The sequence below is a fragment of the Hippocampus zosterae genome, chromosome 17 (assembly GCF_025434085.1).
Source record: "Hippocampus zosterae strain Florida chromosome 17, ASM2543408v3, whole genome shotgun sequence".
NCBI classification, from domain to species: domain Eukaryota; kingdom Metazoa; phylum Chordata; class Actinopteri; order Syngnathiformes; family Syngnathidae; genus Hippocampus; species Hippocampus zosterae.
Window position 1 is genome coordinate 4,994,439 of NC_067467.1, and position 16,447 is coordinate 5,010,885.

The following is a 16,447-nucleotide window of genomic DNA, read 5'->3' on the forward strand; positions in this document are numbered from 1 at the left end:
CATATCAAAGAGAACGCGTGACATCATGCACTTTGACGACTTTGATTGCATGTTCTTGTTTTTTTAGACGCCTGTGTCACAGTCTGTGTGTTACGACTCGACCCCTCAGGTTGCGTTGGGTGTCCTGGGGGAATTGAAACCAATTGCAGGATTGTGCAAAAAAACTGACAAAAAACAACACATTGAACCAGATCGGTGCGCATCTGTTTTTGCCACGTTCACTGCAAGCGTTCAGCGAATGTCAAAACAACACGTGGTTACACTGACACCTACTGACCACCCTCGCAAAGGCCTGCCATATTTGCTTAGTTTTTCCGATGTTGTCTCAAGTACTCAGGCTGTACTTTGAAAGACCCTGTGAAGTGAATTCAGATATTTATTTTGAAATTAATTGCAGGAAACATGTACATACTGAGAAACAGGACGTAATTATGGAGCTACAGTCTTCAACTGTTTCTTACCATTTCCCTTTTCATGATTTTTGGGGAGCACAACTAAAATGGTGCAAAGTGACGCAGTTGGGATTCCACAGCCTAGTGGTTATTCTGTGCAATTGCACCATGCGGTGAGCCAGAGCGCCTCAACGTTCGCCACAAGTGTCACATAGAGAATGGGGAAAGAACAGAAAATGTTCGCCTTTAGAGTGCCTCGTTGTAGTGTCAAGAAGCTCTGTGATGACCCAGGAGGACGTATGCAGCCACAGAAGGCCTTTGTGAGTCTAGTCACTATATTTTCATTTGTGATGAAAATGTGTCATTGGGGAAAACATTTCTAAACTCACTCGGGTCAACTTTCCCCTGAGAGTGTTTGAAGCCCCTCTTTGGCAAAGTGCATTTAATCAATCAAATAACAATTCTTGTTGGAGCAGGAATTGCACGCCTGCGACCCTCGTGAGCATAGGTTGGCTGGATAATAGAATAACGCCGATAAATACAGGCATTTCAGATTAAAATTTGCCATTGGTATTTTTTTTCATTTACTCTCTATTAATTGATTTGTCGTAGGTGAAAGATGAGCGAATCAAAAAAACAAACAAACGTGTGAAAGTACAGTACGTTTATCTGGCAAAAATATTTAAGTCTCACGATACGACTGCGAGACTTCTTGGGTGTATTTGTCATTGGTTAGTCAGACGGTGACGTCAAAGTAGGCGGTTCCCGGAAGGAAACGCCACAGAGCCCAAGAAGAAGAAGGAGAAGACGGAGAAGAAGACGGCCGATGAGAACACTCAAAGAAGAAAAAGTGATGTAAGTCAAATCTATTTAAATCACACTAAATCAGCGGATCAACTCGAGCCGTCTATCTATTAATGTATACTAGGTAGACGTTGTTCAGGTTTTGAAAGCGATCTCAGTAAAGTAGCGGGGTTGCTTCGCTAGGTAGCCGAGACTGAACTGAACGTCCAGCTAAAAAAAAATGACGCGACAGACAGTCATATTTTTCACCCGCTTATGACATAATTTTCGGCCACAGCAACAAACCGGAGGAGCGCCTTGTTGTATTTTGCCAAACTGCGTCTTTGTTACTTTGATGTTGGGTTGTTAACGTAAGCGGAATGTGAAGTTTTTTTTCCGGGGGGAGGGACCTTCCTTCCTTCCGATATCTTTCGCCGTTAGCTCAGCTGATGATGCTAACGGGCTAGCATTGGCTAAGGATAGTGGCCAGAGCTGGCGCTAGCCTGGCTAGTTGTGTAGCTTGAGTGCTAGACACTTAAAGCAGTGAGTCGCCGTTGAAGGGCTGCGCAGAGGTTGTAGAAAATTGTCAGGGTCCGTAGTTTACGACGTATACCGATGTACGAACGGCGCGCAATGAGCCATAGAGACCCCTCGCAAAGATGCAAATGCGCAATATAAAAAGACCATCATATTTGTTTTATTACCTCTTCCACGCCTTTTAAATGCATGACAATTTACAAGAACACACATGTATGTGCCTTAAAGAGGCGGGGGGACACGTGATGTTGAGCTTCTTTTGATTTCCTTGGAACTACAATACTTTACAGACATGGCAAAGCTTACTTTTCCAACTAAATAGTCGTTTTTCATAGAGGATAACAAACTATATGAAGGGGTGCAATTAAGTGGTATGCAGGTGCACATGCACACTAAAGATATTAAATGCATGCCAGATATTAGTATGCCACTTTGCATTTGCCCATTTTTTTCTCAAGCCCCTCCCGTTACAACGAGTACCCCAATAATGTTCACACCTCACCTCGCCTTCATAGCACTGTACCTTCATCACAGCGAGCGCTCCGGTGGGGGAGAACAAATTACCAAATGACAATACATTATTTTTCAGGGGTGAAGCTGGTGCCTTTGATAATGAACATTTGGTAGCTACGGCATGTCACAGATTTGCATGCCCGCAGTGACACTGAGCAAGTGGGAGCAAAGAGCCAGCGGGTTCCATATTTGTGGACGGCACGAAAACCAAAAATAAGGAGGATCATTGCACATTGCACTGTTAAGTTATAAAATGGTGCTCCTTTGAAAACCACACCAAAATTGTGCCCACCCATTATAAACCTCTGAGAACTGTAATATGTGTTGCTGCAACATTTTGTTTTGAAATAACCACCGCAACATCACTGCTAGTTTTATTGCTAGTTTAACTGATTCAGAGTCTTTTTTTGAGGATATGTGCTGCAAAAAAATCCAATATGTGAATCTCGCATGCATACCTGAGCTCTCTGGGAACATTCATGACATCTTGTGGGAAGTTTGAGCTTGAGAGGCATATTTTTAGTTGTATTAGAAATCAAACCGGAACTTTTGATTCTTGTGATGCTCTTTTCATAGAAGTCAGAGGAAAAGGAAATGCCAGGGATTTTTTTTCTTCCCTACTGACCTTGCAGCTAACTGCTGTTGATGACTTTCCTGTTTGCTTTTCCTTACTTATGTCACCAGTTTGCATCCCTAAACATTCCCCTGAAACTCGAAAGCCCATGCCAGCCAGATAGACAAACGTATAGCCGAGTCCCTCGTCGTCGCTGAGCTTGCGCTTTTTATGAAAGGGCTATCAACAACTGAGGCGTTCAAGTTTAAAAGCCAGCAAGTGCCAATTGGAAAAATTGGCACTTGCTGGCTGCCTGTGTTTCTACTACTGTTATGGATGGTTTAGTCAGTGTGAAACGGAGTTTTCGTACACATCTAGGGAGTTGGTGTGTCACTGAATTTTTGACTATTGTGTAGACCGTGTACAGGAGGAGGCCATTAAGAATATATCACTGGTTCTCCCCCTCTTGACAGCTCCTCCTTCCTGCCTTTCTTTTCCCTCTACGTCCAAGTCTCTCCCTCTCTCGCTCACACTCTCTGACCCACTTCCCAGAGGAGGTCCTTTAAGGATGCAAGCAAAGCATCCGTTGAATGTGAGAAGCTTTGTACTTCCCAGGGAAAAAAAATGTCTGAATGGAAAGCGATCAGCTGCACTTACACCCACAGACAAAATTGGTTCACAAAGAAAACCCTGAAGTGGTCGTGGAAATAAATTGAATCTGATAAACATAAATAATGAAAATCTTGTGAAAATTAACGAATGTAAATGTGCCATTGCTTTTGAATTGAGGTTCAACAGAATACTTTAAAAAACAAATTAAAGAACTGGATAAAAATGACATTACCACAAAAAAATGAAAACAAACTTATAATCGGTCAGTCAGCCTTTCTTAATAGTCACTGTGAGGTTTGTACCACACGAAATATTGCCCAGAGGAATCGAGCAGCTTGATGTTTTTGTGTCTAGAGTCACACAAATTATTCCGAAATTTAAAATCCACGGAATGGTCGCCAATTTCCCTGGATGTGGCTGCAAGAGTAAAGCACTTTTTTTTTTTAAACGAAGTCGCGGACTAGCTGTGTGTTTGATCGCATAGGTAGACATCGGCCTCGTGATTGGCTGCTGATGAATATTTTATGGAGGGAGTCGTGATCTCCCGTCACATGTTGAAGATTAAGCCAGGCTCAGCAGCTTGTAAAATAAAGTTGATTGCATCAGCCGCGATGTTCCAACTTCATTCTTCATGACGCCCGACGCCCCCTCACTCGTGCTACGTGACCCAGGCGAGGTATCTCCAGACTTTTTTTTATTGTGCTCGGCGGTAAAAACCTCTTCTGCTCGCTTTCCACTTCCTGCGTTTCCTGTCCTGTCGCCGAGCGCCGAAGCTGGCTGACCTGCACGTTTTGCAACATGTTAGTGCAAGTGTAGCTTTCCAAATTCCCCCAACACACACACACACTCACAATGCCACAAAACTCACATGCTGATGGTGTCAGCCACGAAGTTAAGTGTGAAGTCCAGCTCCTCCTTTTTGTTCTTTGATCTATTTCGAGGTCATTAGACTGACTTTTTTGAGTACCCTTGATGAAATGTGATTTTTTTTTCAAACACTCGGCAGTGTACATTTCATGAAAATGAAACTTGTAATCAATGAAATACCGTAAGTCAAAGTTTGACCCACTGGGACCACTTTGTGGTTTTAGTGTGATGGATAGAATATGACTAATATTTGTGGTCACTGTCCTGGCTTGAATTTTTATTTTTTCGGGACTGTACTATCATCAAAGCTGTGCCAGTCACAGCAACACACGTATGCTTCTATTACTACTCTTCCCGCTCTTGATGATACCAAAACATGTTTATATGGATCCAGCATGTGATCTTACAGCTGAAAAACATAACTCTACGTTGTCTGTACAAAAGTAAAAAGAATCAGAATTTAACTCAATCGTAATCTAATGTGTGTATCGCCTTGATGTTTTTCAGTTCCCCTGGCTTGGTCTCCGCTTCCTCTTGGCTCCTGCCTTAACTGAACCCGGCCACCCTACCACTGCTTCTTACACCTTCCCCCACCCTGAATAAAGTCCCACCAATGGCCGGACGAGGCGGACCTGCGCGGACCAACGGTGCCACGGCAGCCAGCAACAAAATTTGCCAGTTCAAGCTGGTGCTGCTGGGCGAATCGGCGGTGGGCAAGTCCAGCCTGGTGCTACGCTTTGTCAAAGGCCAGTTCCATGAGTACCAGGAGAGCACAATTGGAGGTGGGTTTAACCTTCACACTCCGCTAAGTCAGCGGCAGTGCCGGTCAAAGATTACTAATGTGTTCAAGTATGTGCTGTGGAAGTGAGAGCTTAGTTTCCTCTGTCATGTGACAAGGACCCGAGTCAGCAGTTACCGTTCAAGGACGGCAGCACAAAACTGCTGAACGGCAAACCAACATTAAGTCCAAGAACTAATTTTGGGCAGCTTTAAAAAAAATGAAATAAATCAACTTATTCAAATGCTGAATAACATTGAGATCCTATGTTTATCCTGCATATCATTCCAACGCCACAAAAAAGGTCTACTCATGTCGTAGTGTATGGCAGTCAGCCTAAGACCGCCCAAGACATTTGTCATCTAGTGGTGAACTTTGATATTACAATTGAAAAACGACAGTTGATTCATATTTCCAGTTAGTTGCACATTGTCATATTTTTTTCTTTCATATTTATGTATATATTTTGTAAGAAAAAAAACTCAAAACGAACATTTAGAAGGGAAATGTTTTTTTCCCCCATTCATAAAAAATAATCAGAGGACCAGCGCCCACATGCATTTGGAGTTTTCCCCTTGGACAGACATAAGATAATGATAACAGACTTTGCTTTGCTTCCTGCGCAGCGGCCTTCCTCACACAGACGGTATGCTTGGATGACACAACAGTCAAGTTTGAAATCTGGGACACTGCGGGCCAGGAGCGTTACCACAGCTTGGCGCCTATGTACTACCGAGGCGCCCAGGCAGCCATCGTTGTGTATGACATCACCAACACGGTGAGTGATAAGCCCAGATGGGCTGACTTTTGCTATTGGTGCGCTGTCCCTTGTCCTCCTGTTTGGGTTGATGATTACTTCATTGTTAATGACCTTTGTGCTTTTATGTCACTCGGTCATATGTAGCACATTAAATAAAAATCTGATGTTTCTTCTTTTTTTTTTAAAGGACACATTCGCACGTGCAAAGAACTGGGTGAAAGAGCTGCAGCGACAGGCAAGCCCAAACATCGTAATTGCTTTGGCAGGGAATAAAGCGGACTTGGCCAACAAGAGGGCCGTCGATTTCCAGGTAGAGACTGAAAAGGATGCATTTTTAAATTTGTGTGATTCCTCACATGTGTGCTTCTCTGTTCCGCTGTCATCAGGAGGCACAAGCATACGCGGATGACAACAGTTTGCTCTTCATGGAGACGTCGGCTAAAACCGCCATGAATGTGAATGAGATTTTTATGGCTATAGGTAAGCGTCATATTTATCATACGACTGTATGCTTAGGAGAAAGGAAATGGCCTCACTTGCCATAGATGGGTGGGAAGTGGATCAATTATTCTGTTTTCTATTGACCATGTAATTTACATTTTGTATTTGGATCAATAGAAAAATGTATAACTGTTGGCTTTTTATTGACTGTCAAGAATACAGTCATTTGCATGCATGGTTGTAAAATGAAGTGCTGTTTTAACAAATGAAGTGCTGTTTGAACAAAACATTTCCACCCATTTGTGATCCTTCTCAGCCAAAAAGCTTCCCAAGAATGAGCCACAGGGCGGGGCGGGCGGCGGCGGCCGGGCCCGAGGGGGCGTTGACCTACAGGAGGCCGCGCCCCAGGGTCGCAGCAGCCAGTGTTGTGGAGGCAGCAGCGGGGGCAACTAACCCTCACGAGGCTTCCTCTACATCTCTGATCCCTGCCACTTAACCAGCTCGGATGAAGCGGACCAGATACGATAAGACAGCTGTCAAACAACGTCATCGCGTTGGGACCAAAACACAGGGGAAATTACAAACTGTTTGGCTGACGACATCATCAGCCTGGCGACCAATCATGTTATAAAGCCCCCCCCCCCCCAAAAAAAACTCTTGATGGTGGACTCTTAGGGGAACAAAAATCCTAGTCATGGTATTATTAAAAATCATGAAAGCTCACTTTTGTTTCTGTATTTGTGTAGAAAATTAATGCAACAGGAAGGAATGAAAAGATGGAGAACAGGCAGACTTTCTTCCTGGTAGAACTGTGTAGCTGCAATATTGTCCTCTCAATATTATAACATCTATTTGGCACTTCGATTTATTATTTTTTTTTTATTTTTAGACTACCCAACCATAAAATAGTAATGCAACATTAACATCGGCACCAGCCATATGTAGTTTGAACATTAAACAAAAAAACAATGAGATTGTTTTTTGTTGTATTTGTATGGAGATTTGTGGAGTTCATAACCAATCAGAAACAAAACATCTTACCCATCTTTCTCAGCATTATTTTCTGATGTTTGTTTTTTTTTTATTTTGTTCCACGTCTTAATTCTGGATTTCTGAATTTATGGTATTAAATGCACTGGTTCTGTCTCATGATCTTTGTGAATCGATATTCTCGACTCAGTGTTTTCCTGTCCCATCATCTTTGTGAATCGAGTTGCTTGCCTTGGTTTTCTTCATTTGTACTATGCGTAGAAGAGTGATGAGGAGAGTGGAGAAAAGAAAATGTAATTTTACCAATAAACCTGGAGCAGTTATATATTTTTCCTGAGTCTAATTCTTGATAAGCACTTATCAAGTGGATCCAGTCTAGTGACACCTATTTTTTAAAAATAGATTTTATGTTTTTTTAACGTTTCATAGATCAGTCCCACAATGGGAAAATATTTTAGAAAAAATTTAATCTAACTCAAAAGATTTATTCCCAGTGTTCGTTTATGGTGCAACGCTTTTAAAACTACTTTACCCACAATCCTCGTGCAACCGTGCTTTTGCGTTGCCTTCGCAGTAGCGGAAACTCGAATGGATTTTGGTACGACATTTCAGAAATTGTATTGCTTTTTTCGCTGGCGGGGTTACAGTACAATGAAGTACTATAAAGATCAGTAGTTAATTTACAAATATGTCAATACAATCCCATTTTACCAACGTATGCAAAGGTAAATCCACTGTAATTTGTTTCCCGGCAAATCATCGACAAAACAGGTAAGTCGAGTGTACATCAGTAACATATGGCTTCAATGTTTAATTATGAGTCTTAGACTGTATGTTGACAACAAAAACAAAAATCAATAAATTCAAAACGGACAGAGAATATAAACTCTTCTCTCAGTACATTTCTTGTAAATTTCCCAGCCATCCCCAAACGCAACCGATGAGCTCACGGTCCACCGAAGAAGTAGAAGAAGAAGACGTTTGAAATGTCGGACCCGGCGGCGCAGGGCCTGCAACCCCGGCTTCTCCAAGCCCAGTCGGCTGCAGGGTCGACTGGGTCCGGCGCCGCTGTCGCAACCGGCTCCGGTTCGGGTAACAGCGACCCAGCCAGGCCTGGGCTGAGTCAGCAGCAACGAGCCAGCCAAAAGAAAGCCCAAGTTCGAGCCTTTCCACGGGCGAAGAAGCTCGAGAAACTTGGCGTTTTCTCTGCATGCAAGGTACTTAGCTCACCAGTTAGCCGGGCTGGCTAAAGTTCAAAACAAAGCACTTCACTCGAATTATTGTATTTATTCATTTACCATGTCGTAAGTGAAGAAGTCATAAACACGTAGCTATAGTAGCTAATGGTAACATGCCCGATGCTGCTAGGTACGTGGATAGCTATACTCATTAATTGATTTTAAAATGAATGTTAGCTTCCAGGCGCCCAGCAATAACAGACAACCACTGGGTGTTGTTAGAATTCATTCATTGCCGCTGGTATGTGTGTTCGTGTTCAGGCTAGTGACACCTGCAAATGCAACGGATGGAAGAACCCGAACCCCCCCACGGCACCCCGTGTAGACCTGCAGCAACATGCCGCCAGTCTGAGCGAGCCGTGCCGCAGTTGTGGACATGCCCTGGGTACTCGCGAAAGCAGCATCCTCAAGATAGGGTGTCCCAAAAGTCACCATACACTTCCTATTTTTTCTTCACTATTTTGTTTCAGGTGTCATTTGAAGAGACTTGAGGCATTAAAATGAACGTTTGCAGCTTTTGGACATATATAATTTCTTGCCCCAGGCTGGTTAATTGACACTTGGCAAGAACTGTTTCTCTCCCAGCTGCAGTTTTAGTACCAGTTTGAGACACTTTGTGGTTGTCACACTGCTCCAATGCATAGGACCATTTACGCTTTGCATGGCAAGTTCCTCAAAACACAATCTGTTGTTGACAAACTAAGCAGCCTCAAGTCTGTCGGAATAATACCTGAAACGAAATAGGATAAAAAAGGAAGTGGTCAGTGACCTTTGGGATATCCTCGTATATATGTAGTCGTTCAATGCTCGAATCTCCAAACCACGGGGTGCATATTTTTCAAGTTATCAAACATTATATTATTAAAAGTGGTATTATACTTGCTTTAATAAGCAAGTGCACATTTTGAGAACAAGGAAGGTTACTTAAGATTTTGTATTTGACTCAATTTTCCACATTGTTGAATACATCAAGCTTTGTGTCAGTGACTTCTCGCCTAAATTCCCTCACCTCAATGCTTTTGCGTCTTGCAGCCGATCACGTGTCCCACCTGGAGAATGTGTCTGAGGATGAGATCAACAGGCTGCTGGGAATGGTGGTGGATGTGGAGAACCTGTTCATGTCTGTGCATAAGGAGGAGAACACGGACACCAAACAAGTCTACTTCTACCTGTTCAAGGTGACCACACACGTTAAATCAATGACCTTGGGAAAAATTAAGATTACTCCTGTGTGTAATAACGTCTTTTTTTTCTTTCCTGTAGCTGCTGAGGAAATGCATCCTGCAGATGAGCCAGCCGGTGGTGGAAGGATCGCTGGGCAGTCCGCCTTTTGAGAAACCTAACATTGAGCAGGTGTGTGTGAGAAAGCAAAACTGTCATCAATTTTTGCTTAGAACTCAAGACAAAAAATATGCCAAGCAACGGCTCATAAATGGATGTACCACTGTTTTCCCACCGTTCCTCTCCAAAGGGCGTGTTGAACTTCGTGCAGTATAAATTCAGCCACCTGGCGCCCAAGGAGCGCCAGACCATGTTTGAGCTGTCCAAGATGTTCCTGCTGTGCCTCAACTACTGGAAGCTGGAGACGCCCACGCAGTACCGGCAGCGCACGCAGAAGGACGACGGCACGGCTTACAAGGTGGACTACACGCGCTGGCTGTGCTACTGCCACGTGCCGCAGAGCAACGACAGCCTGCCGCGCTACGAGACCACGCACGTCTTCGGGCGCAGCTTGCTCAAGTCCATCTTCACCGTCACGCGGCGCCAGCTCCTGGAGAAGTTCCGTGTGGAAAAGGACAAGCTGCTGCCTGAGAAGCGCACGCTCATCCTGACACACTTCCCCAAGTACGTGGTGTTCTCGCTCCATTTGTTCATTTTAAAAGATGCTAATTTAAAGTTTTGTGGCTGCCGCTAAAATTAGAGTAGTCTAGAGCCAAACACGGGTCGAATCTATGAATATTTTATGAAACTTGAATTCTGAGCCTCTGTACAAATTCTCCCCTTCCATATTTCGGGATTGATTCGAACCATTTCCACTCAGCCAGGACATATGTGGAATTGTTCACCAAATTACCACATTTTTTACAATAGAATTCCCAAACGGAGATCTTTCCTCCTTCCACATTTTGCATTCCAACCTCAAGTCTTACATTCTACAGTTGAACAATTCAACGATTTCCTTAGCATTTCAATTTCGTACGCGCTCTCCACAATTCACCTTCATTTTCTTTAGACATTGCATTCTCTCGTGACAGTTGATGTTGCCGGCAGGTTTCTTTCCATGCTGGAGGAGGAAATCTACGGTGAAAATTCTCCCATCTGGGAGGCCGACTTCACCGTGCCTGCCGCCGATGGGACGCAGCTGGGACATCAGATGGGTGAGGGGAGGACTCGGGGCGGCCAGCAAAGGGTTTTTATTTCTTATCACATGTGCAATTAAACCTTGCGCACAATCATTAACTCATTCAATACCAGCCAATTCTGGACCAAATCTGAAAAGACGTTTAAAAACGTCTTTGGGAGTGAATGAGTTAACAAAGGATGGATGTCTCATGAAATGGCCGGTGGGTGTGCATTTGGCTACATAAAATGCAGTGAATTGACTGTATCGGTTCTTTCTCCAGTGATCAGTCCGGCGCCGGTATCAGGCTCGTCCGCCCTCTCCAAGGCTCTGAGCGCGGGTTCGTCTCTGAGCGGTTTGGATGCGTCAGGTTCCGAGCCACTTCCAGGTTGGCATCTTTAACGCGTTCGACGCAGTCAACCACTTCTTGTCCTTGATTTTTTTTTTTCCCCCTCCCTTTTCAGGCGAGAAGCGTAAACTCCCCGAGGCACTGACGTTGGAGGATGCAAAGCGCATCCGCGTGATGGGTGACATTCCCATGGAGCTCGTCAACGAGGTCATGATGACCATCACGGACCCCGCCGCCATGTTGGGTCCCGAGGTCGGTCACGCCATGCCAAATTGTTATTTTTAAAAGAAATCTGACGGATGTGACGGAGAGCGCATTTCCATTTGCAGACCAACCTGCTGACGCCCAACGCGGCCCGCGACGAGACGGCCCGTCTGGAGGAACGCCGCGGGATCATCGAGTTCCACGTGATCGGCAACTCGCTGTCACAAAAGTCCAACAAGAAGATCCTGATGTGGCTGGTGGGCCTGCAGAATGTCTTCTCGCACCAGTTGCCTCGCATGCCCAAAGAGTACATCACGCGCCTCGTCTTTGACCCGTAAGATCCAACTATCTCGTACCGTGCGCATTCCCCGTCCCTGATGTTGCCTCAGTTTTTCTTTTTGTCCTTTCCGCCAAACAGGAAGCACAAGACTCTAGCCCTCATCAAAGATGGCCGTGTCATCGGGGGCATCTGTTTTAGGATGTTTCCCACTCAGGGCTTCACAGAGATTGTCTTCTGCGCCGTCACCTCCAACGAGCAGGTCAAGGTATGCCAGATGACTTTGCAATTTTTAATTTGGAAGGGAAATTGATGACATCACAAATGCTCGCAAGGTGAGCCATGATTGGTTGTTGTCTGAGCACTGAGCAACTGTGATGTCATTTTCAGGATATAGAACTTTTTTTTTTTTTTAAATAGAAAAAAACTTTTGTCTCATAACAATTGTTCATTTTTGGCATCGCTAACTTATAGGGGAAAAAAAAGACCATTCTTGGCGGACTATGACATTTCAATTTCGATGATACACATCACAAACTCTTTTCTGATTTGTCAGCCCCCCCCCCCCCCCCCCCCATTTAATTTTGGATCCAACCATCTGTCTCTTTGTACTCCACCAAGTATTTTGAAGGATCAAAACTCAAACAAAAACCTCATCTTCGCTCGCTCCTCTGCGTTCATCAGGGCTACGGCACGCACTTGATGAACCACCTGAAGGAGTACCACATCAAACACAACATCCTCTACTTTCTCACCTACGCCGACGAGTACGCCATTGGCTACTTCAAGAAGCAGGTGAGCTCCTGACACTTAACTCTCGAGCCATTTTTCCCTCAAATTAGACTCGTTTCCTCCTTTTGGCAGGGCTTCTCCAAAGACATCAAAGTGCCCAAGAGTCGCTACCTGGGCTACATTAAAGACTACGAAGGAGCCACGCTGATGGAGTGCGAGTTGAACCCGAGGATCCCGTACACGGAGCTGTCGCACATCATAAAGAGGCAGAAAGAGGTTTCGCAGTCTTAATTTGACACGGTTGCTAGTTTTTGTAGTCGTGAGCCAAAATTTGTCACGCGGGCAAGGAGAGCCACGGGTCCGTCCACAGAATGACTCGAGAGCTCTTTGAACCCCTTTGTCAGATCATCAAGAAGCTGATCGAGAGGAAACAGAGTCAGATCAGGAAAGTGTACCCGGGCCTCACCTGCTTCAAGGAGGGCGTGCGACAAATCCCCGTGGAGAGTATTCCTGGCATACGTCAGTGTTTGTGTCTCGGCACAATAACGGTATAAGCGAGCCAAAATGCACTCATGTTTAGTTTTTGTTTTTTCTTCGTTGTCCCCAAGGAGAAACAGGGTGGAAACCAAGCGCCAAGGAGAAAGTGTAAGTGCAGTAGGGATTTAAACCTTAGAAGTAGGGCTCCAATAAGTGGACCAAAAAAATAGTCGACACAAAATATTTGTCTTGGAGCTTCACGGGCATCATCGTTGTGACACCCACAAAGACATTTCCAACCGACATAAAAATTTTTTATGATTGATTTGTAATGGACAGTAACTGTCGGATGTTGGGCAAGATCAAAATTTGATTCATCCATCCATCCACTTATTATATGAACCACTTATCCACATGGGGGTCAGTCAATTTAATGTAATTTGAATGATGTAATAGTAACAGGTGCGATTAACACATTTTGCTTTGTCCTGTACTTTCTTTTTTTAATTATTGCTTTATTGGAGGCATTACATTTGTTTCTCCTCTCTAAGGGCCTTTTTCAATTAAGTCATTTAAAATAGAGATTTTTATAATTTGCTCTGATTTTTGTGCTAACACTAAGGAGTTGTTTTGTAGAAAAGAAGTGAAGGACCCTGATGTGTTATACAACATGCTCAAGAACCTACTGGCCCAAATCAAGGTAAGATTGACATACTTCTAGTAGCACGTCCAGGTGAAAAAGCATTTGGGTGTCTTGGCCCATAGACATCATTTTGTGCCGATTGACCGTTGTGTGCTCTGATGTTTTGTTGTTGTTGTTGTTTTTTTTTGGTAGACTCACCCCGATGCTTGGCCATTCATGGAGCCCGTCAAGAAGTCCGAAGCACCCGATTACTATGAGATCATCCGCTTCCCCATCGGTATGCTGATATTCATTCCATATGACTAGGGAATGATGATATGCGAAATATGAAAAAGATTTTATGCCTGTGAGTGTTGTCTAGTTTGACAGTGAACTTCTAACGGAAGTGATATTAACTAGCTTGCAGCCCCCTTTTTAAACATTTGACAAACTGTTGCTTGTTGGAAAGCGCGTGAAGTTGTTTGCATCTTTCCGCAGACCTGAAGACCATGACAGAGCGCCTGAAGAACCGCTACTACGTGACCAAGAAGCTGTTCATCGCCGACCTGCAGCGCATCATTACCAACTGCCGCGAGTACAACCCACCCGACAGCGAGTACTGCAAGTCGGCCAACACCCTCGAAAAGTTCTTCTACTTCAAGCTCAAAGACGGTGGCCTCATTGAAAAATGAGCTTTTTGTTGTTGTTATTGCTGGGTTTTGTTTTGTTTTTTAGCAGAAGTCGAACATGACACAACGCAGTACCAAAGTTCTACACCGGACACCAACTTTATTTATAAGATGTAAACATCATTCCACCTGTTCAGTTGCCAAAAACTGGACCTCGGGGACTTGAAAGCCACGTTGCCTTCGGTTACTGACACACTTGAAGCTCCCTGCTGCGTCTTTTCTTTCCCCACTTTGTTGTTTATTTTTGTATATAAAAATATATTTTAAAAGAAAGCGCACAAAATGGAGTTTGTGCTCGAAAATTGACACGTGTTCAAATGAACGTTTTAGGTCTTGTCACCATCACTGTCACAAACAGGTTTTGCAGCTCTTTGTGCTAAAAACGTTATTAAATAGAACAGAGGTAAGAAATAAAATTGCTGTGCCTCTGTCTTAAAATATTTGCTTAAAAAGTGCATTAATTGGGTGCTACACAAGAATTTGCTGCCTTCAGAAACCTCCGGTTAAAAAAAACCAACTTGCGGTTCTTTCCGACTTCAAACATCAAGCGTTACATTTCCATGACGTCATGGTTTAAATGCTATTTACTGTCACTGTAGTATTGTTAATAACAATAAAAGTTTTTTTTTGGTGGTAAAGGGTGTTTGATAGTGCCATCTGTCAACGCAACCCCAGCCACGATCTCGTCATGAAACTGGATTTCGGTTTCATTTTGTCACGTCTTCACCGTGAGTTTCACTTTCACAAGAAGTGGAAGGATGTCCCGTTCACGGTGGAGCACTTCAGCTTCAGCGAATACTGCCATCAACACCTCCTGGTCTCTTAACAAGCTAACGCTAACTTATTATGAGTTTGTTGACGAGAGGTGGATGGAACACATAGTGGTGGAATGTTCACCCGAATCCCGCCCAAAAGTCTTTTAATGAAATGTCCACTGTGAAAGTATTTTTAATTATATTTATGTCCATGATGAAATTAATCCCCGTTTTAACTTAAGCTACTCTTTCTTGCCTGATTACCCTGATTTGATTTGGTGGTTGATGCCTTCACATACCAATAGAGGGCGATGTTGTGTCGGGAATCGTCCACACTGTGGTGACCGTTCAGATAAAAGCAAAGAGCGTCAATTTAAATAGGTAAAAAGACAACCAAAACAAAAATGTCATTAATGAAAAGAAGAATACGATAGCAACATTCATGAATAGGAAAATATATCAACTCCACTTAAGTGTATTTATAGAGCACTTTCAAACAGTTGTCTGTCAGTCAATCAATTGAATCTAAAATAATTACAAAAACTACAAAACAGGAATTGGGCAAATACTGAATTAAGATATTTGAAAGTAAATTAACCATCAGAACCTTCCAGCACAACTGCAAGTCCTAAAATAATAATGAAAAACTATCAAAATCAAAAATAAAAATAAAAAACCTACAATAACAAATACTAGAAAATAACCCAATAACAATACGGAGTAATAAAAAAATTGAAATAATACCATTAATGTGTAAAATGCTTTAGTATGGCTCATAGGAAAATATTTGATAAACCACAAAAAATGCAAAAGAAGTATCAAATATTTTTAATGCTTATTATGAAAAATAATCACATTGAAACCCCACAGAATTACAAATAAAATCATCACACTGCAAAACATTAAGAAATATGAACTAAGAACGATTGGTAAACCTAAAAAACATTACATGATAATCACAAAGCAATAAGATGAAGGAATGGAGTCATTATGTGAAACTAGTCAAATAAAGCATCTCAGTTTAAGCAAACATATTACAAGACATTACTTTGACACTTTTGATGAATGGAAACTGACAATTTGAAAAGATGTGCCCTCCACAGCCATTGTATGGTGTTCATATTGTATTCCTGCGTCACTAATGTGCTTGTGTATTCCATCCCGGCTCATTGAACACACATTTAACATCATTGCGAGTTGCGGAAGAAATCACAACTAATTGATCTCACTGGCCTCAATCAATCATCAAATGCAAATGATAGAAAGTAACATTATTTTTTTTCTATCACACACAAATACACCGCACAGACATGGCACTAAGCCTGACTTGTTGGGGAGGAGGCGGAAACTGATATGATTGACTGTGAGCCGACTCAGCGTCTCTAATCAACGCTGATTATTTCCTTTTGCACATGCAGAGCACACTGATTGCAATTTGACATCCCCCTGTGCATGTGTGTTTGTGCGTGTGTGCCTGTAGCCAATGTCATTCATGTTCTCATGCTCATGCATAAAAGTATGTTCTGTCCCACTTTTT

At 43.1% G+C, this 16,447-nt stretch overlaps 2 protein-coding genes across 2 annotated transcripts; both read left to right on the forward strand.

Annotated features, from left to right (window-relative positions):
• Positions 1-1,180: 1,180 nt before the first annotated feature.
• rab5c (RAB5C, member RAS oncogene family) lies at positions 1,181-7,551 on the forward strand. Its single transcript, XM_052048396.1, has 6 exons — positions 1,181-1,247; positions 4,765-5,039; positions 5,662-5,813; positions 5,983-6,105; positions 6,182-6,275; positions 6,553-7,551. Exons 2-6 carry the CDS (start codon positions 4,871-4,873, stop codon positions 6,687-6,689), a joined length of 675 nt encoding a protein of 224 aa, XP_051904356.1. The 5' UTR covers positions 1,181-1,247; positions 4,765-4,870; the 3' UTR covers positions 6,690-7,551.
• Positions 7,552-8,156: 605 nt separating this feature from the next.
• kat2a (K(lysine) acetyltransferase 2A) lies at positions 8,157-15,149 on the forward strand. Its single transcript, XM_052048369.1, has 17 exons — positions 8,157-8,443; positions 8,726-8,849; positions 9,497-9,642; positions 9,728-9,817; positions 9,936-10,309; positions 10,736-10,842; positions 11,089-11,193; positions 11,270-11,406; positions 11,484-11,692; positions 11,777-11,903; positions 12,320-12,430; positions 12,500-12,643; positions 12,772-12,886; positions 12,976-13,012; positions 13,481-13,544; positions 13,680-13,764; positions 13,965-15,149. The coding sequence occupies exons 1-17, from the start codon at positions 8,213-8,215 to the stop codon at positions 14,156-14,158; spliced, it is 2,400 nt and encodes a 799-aa protein (XP_051904329.1). The 5' UTR covers positions 8,157-8,212; the 3' UTR covers positions 14,159-15,149.
• Positions 15,150-16,447: the final 1,298 nt, after the last annotated feature.

Bases quoted from the DNA above. Each gene is read 5' to 3' on its own strand.
- rab5c (XM_052048396.1), top strand. From the start codon at position 4,871: ATGGCCGGACGAGGCGGACCTGCGCGGACCAACGGTGCCACGGCAGCC. The intron at 5,814-5,982 runs GTGAGTGATAAG...TTTTTTTTAAAG, and splicing joins TGTATGACATCACCAACACG to GACACATTCGCACGTGCAAA. The intron at 6,276-6,552 runs GTAAGCGTCATA...GATCCTTCTCAG, and splicing joins TGAGATTTTTATGGCTATAG to CCAAAAAGCTTCCCAAGAAT.
- kat2a (XM_052048369.1), top strand. From the start codon at position 8,213: ATGTCGGACCCGGCGGCGCAGGGCCTGCAACCCCGGCTTCTCCAAGCC. The intron at 12,431-12,499 runs GTGAGCTCCTGA...TCCTTTTGGCAG, and splicing joins TTGGCTACTTCAAGAAGCAG to GGCTTCTCCAAAGACATCAA. The intron at 13,013-13,480 runs GTAAGTGCAGTA...GTTGTTTTGTAG, and splicing joins CCAAGCGCCAAGGAGAAAGT to AAAAGAAGTGAAGGACCCTG.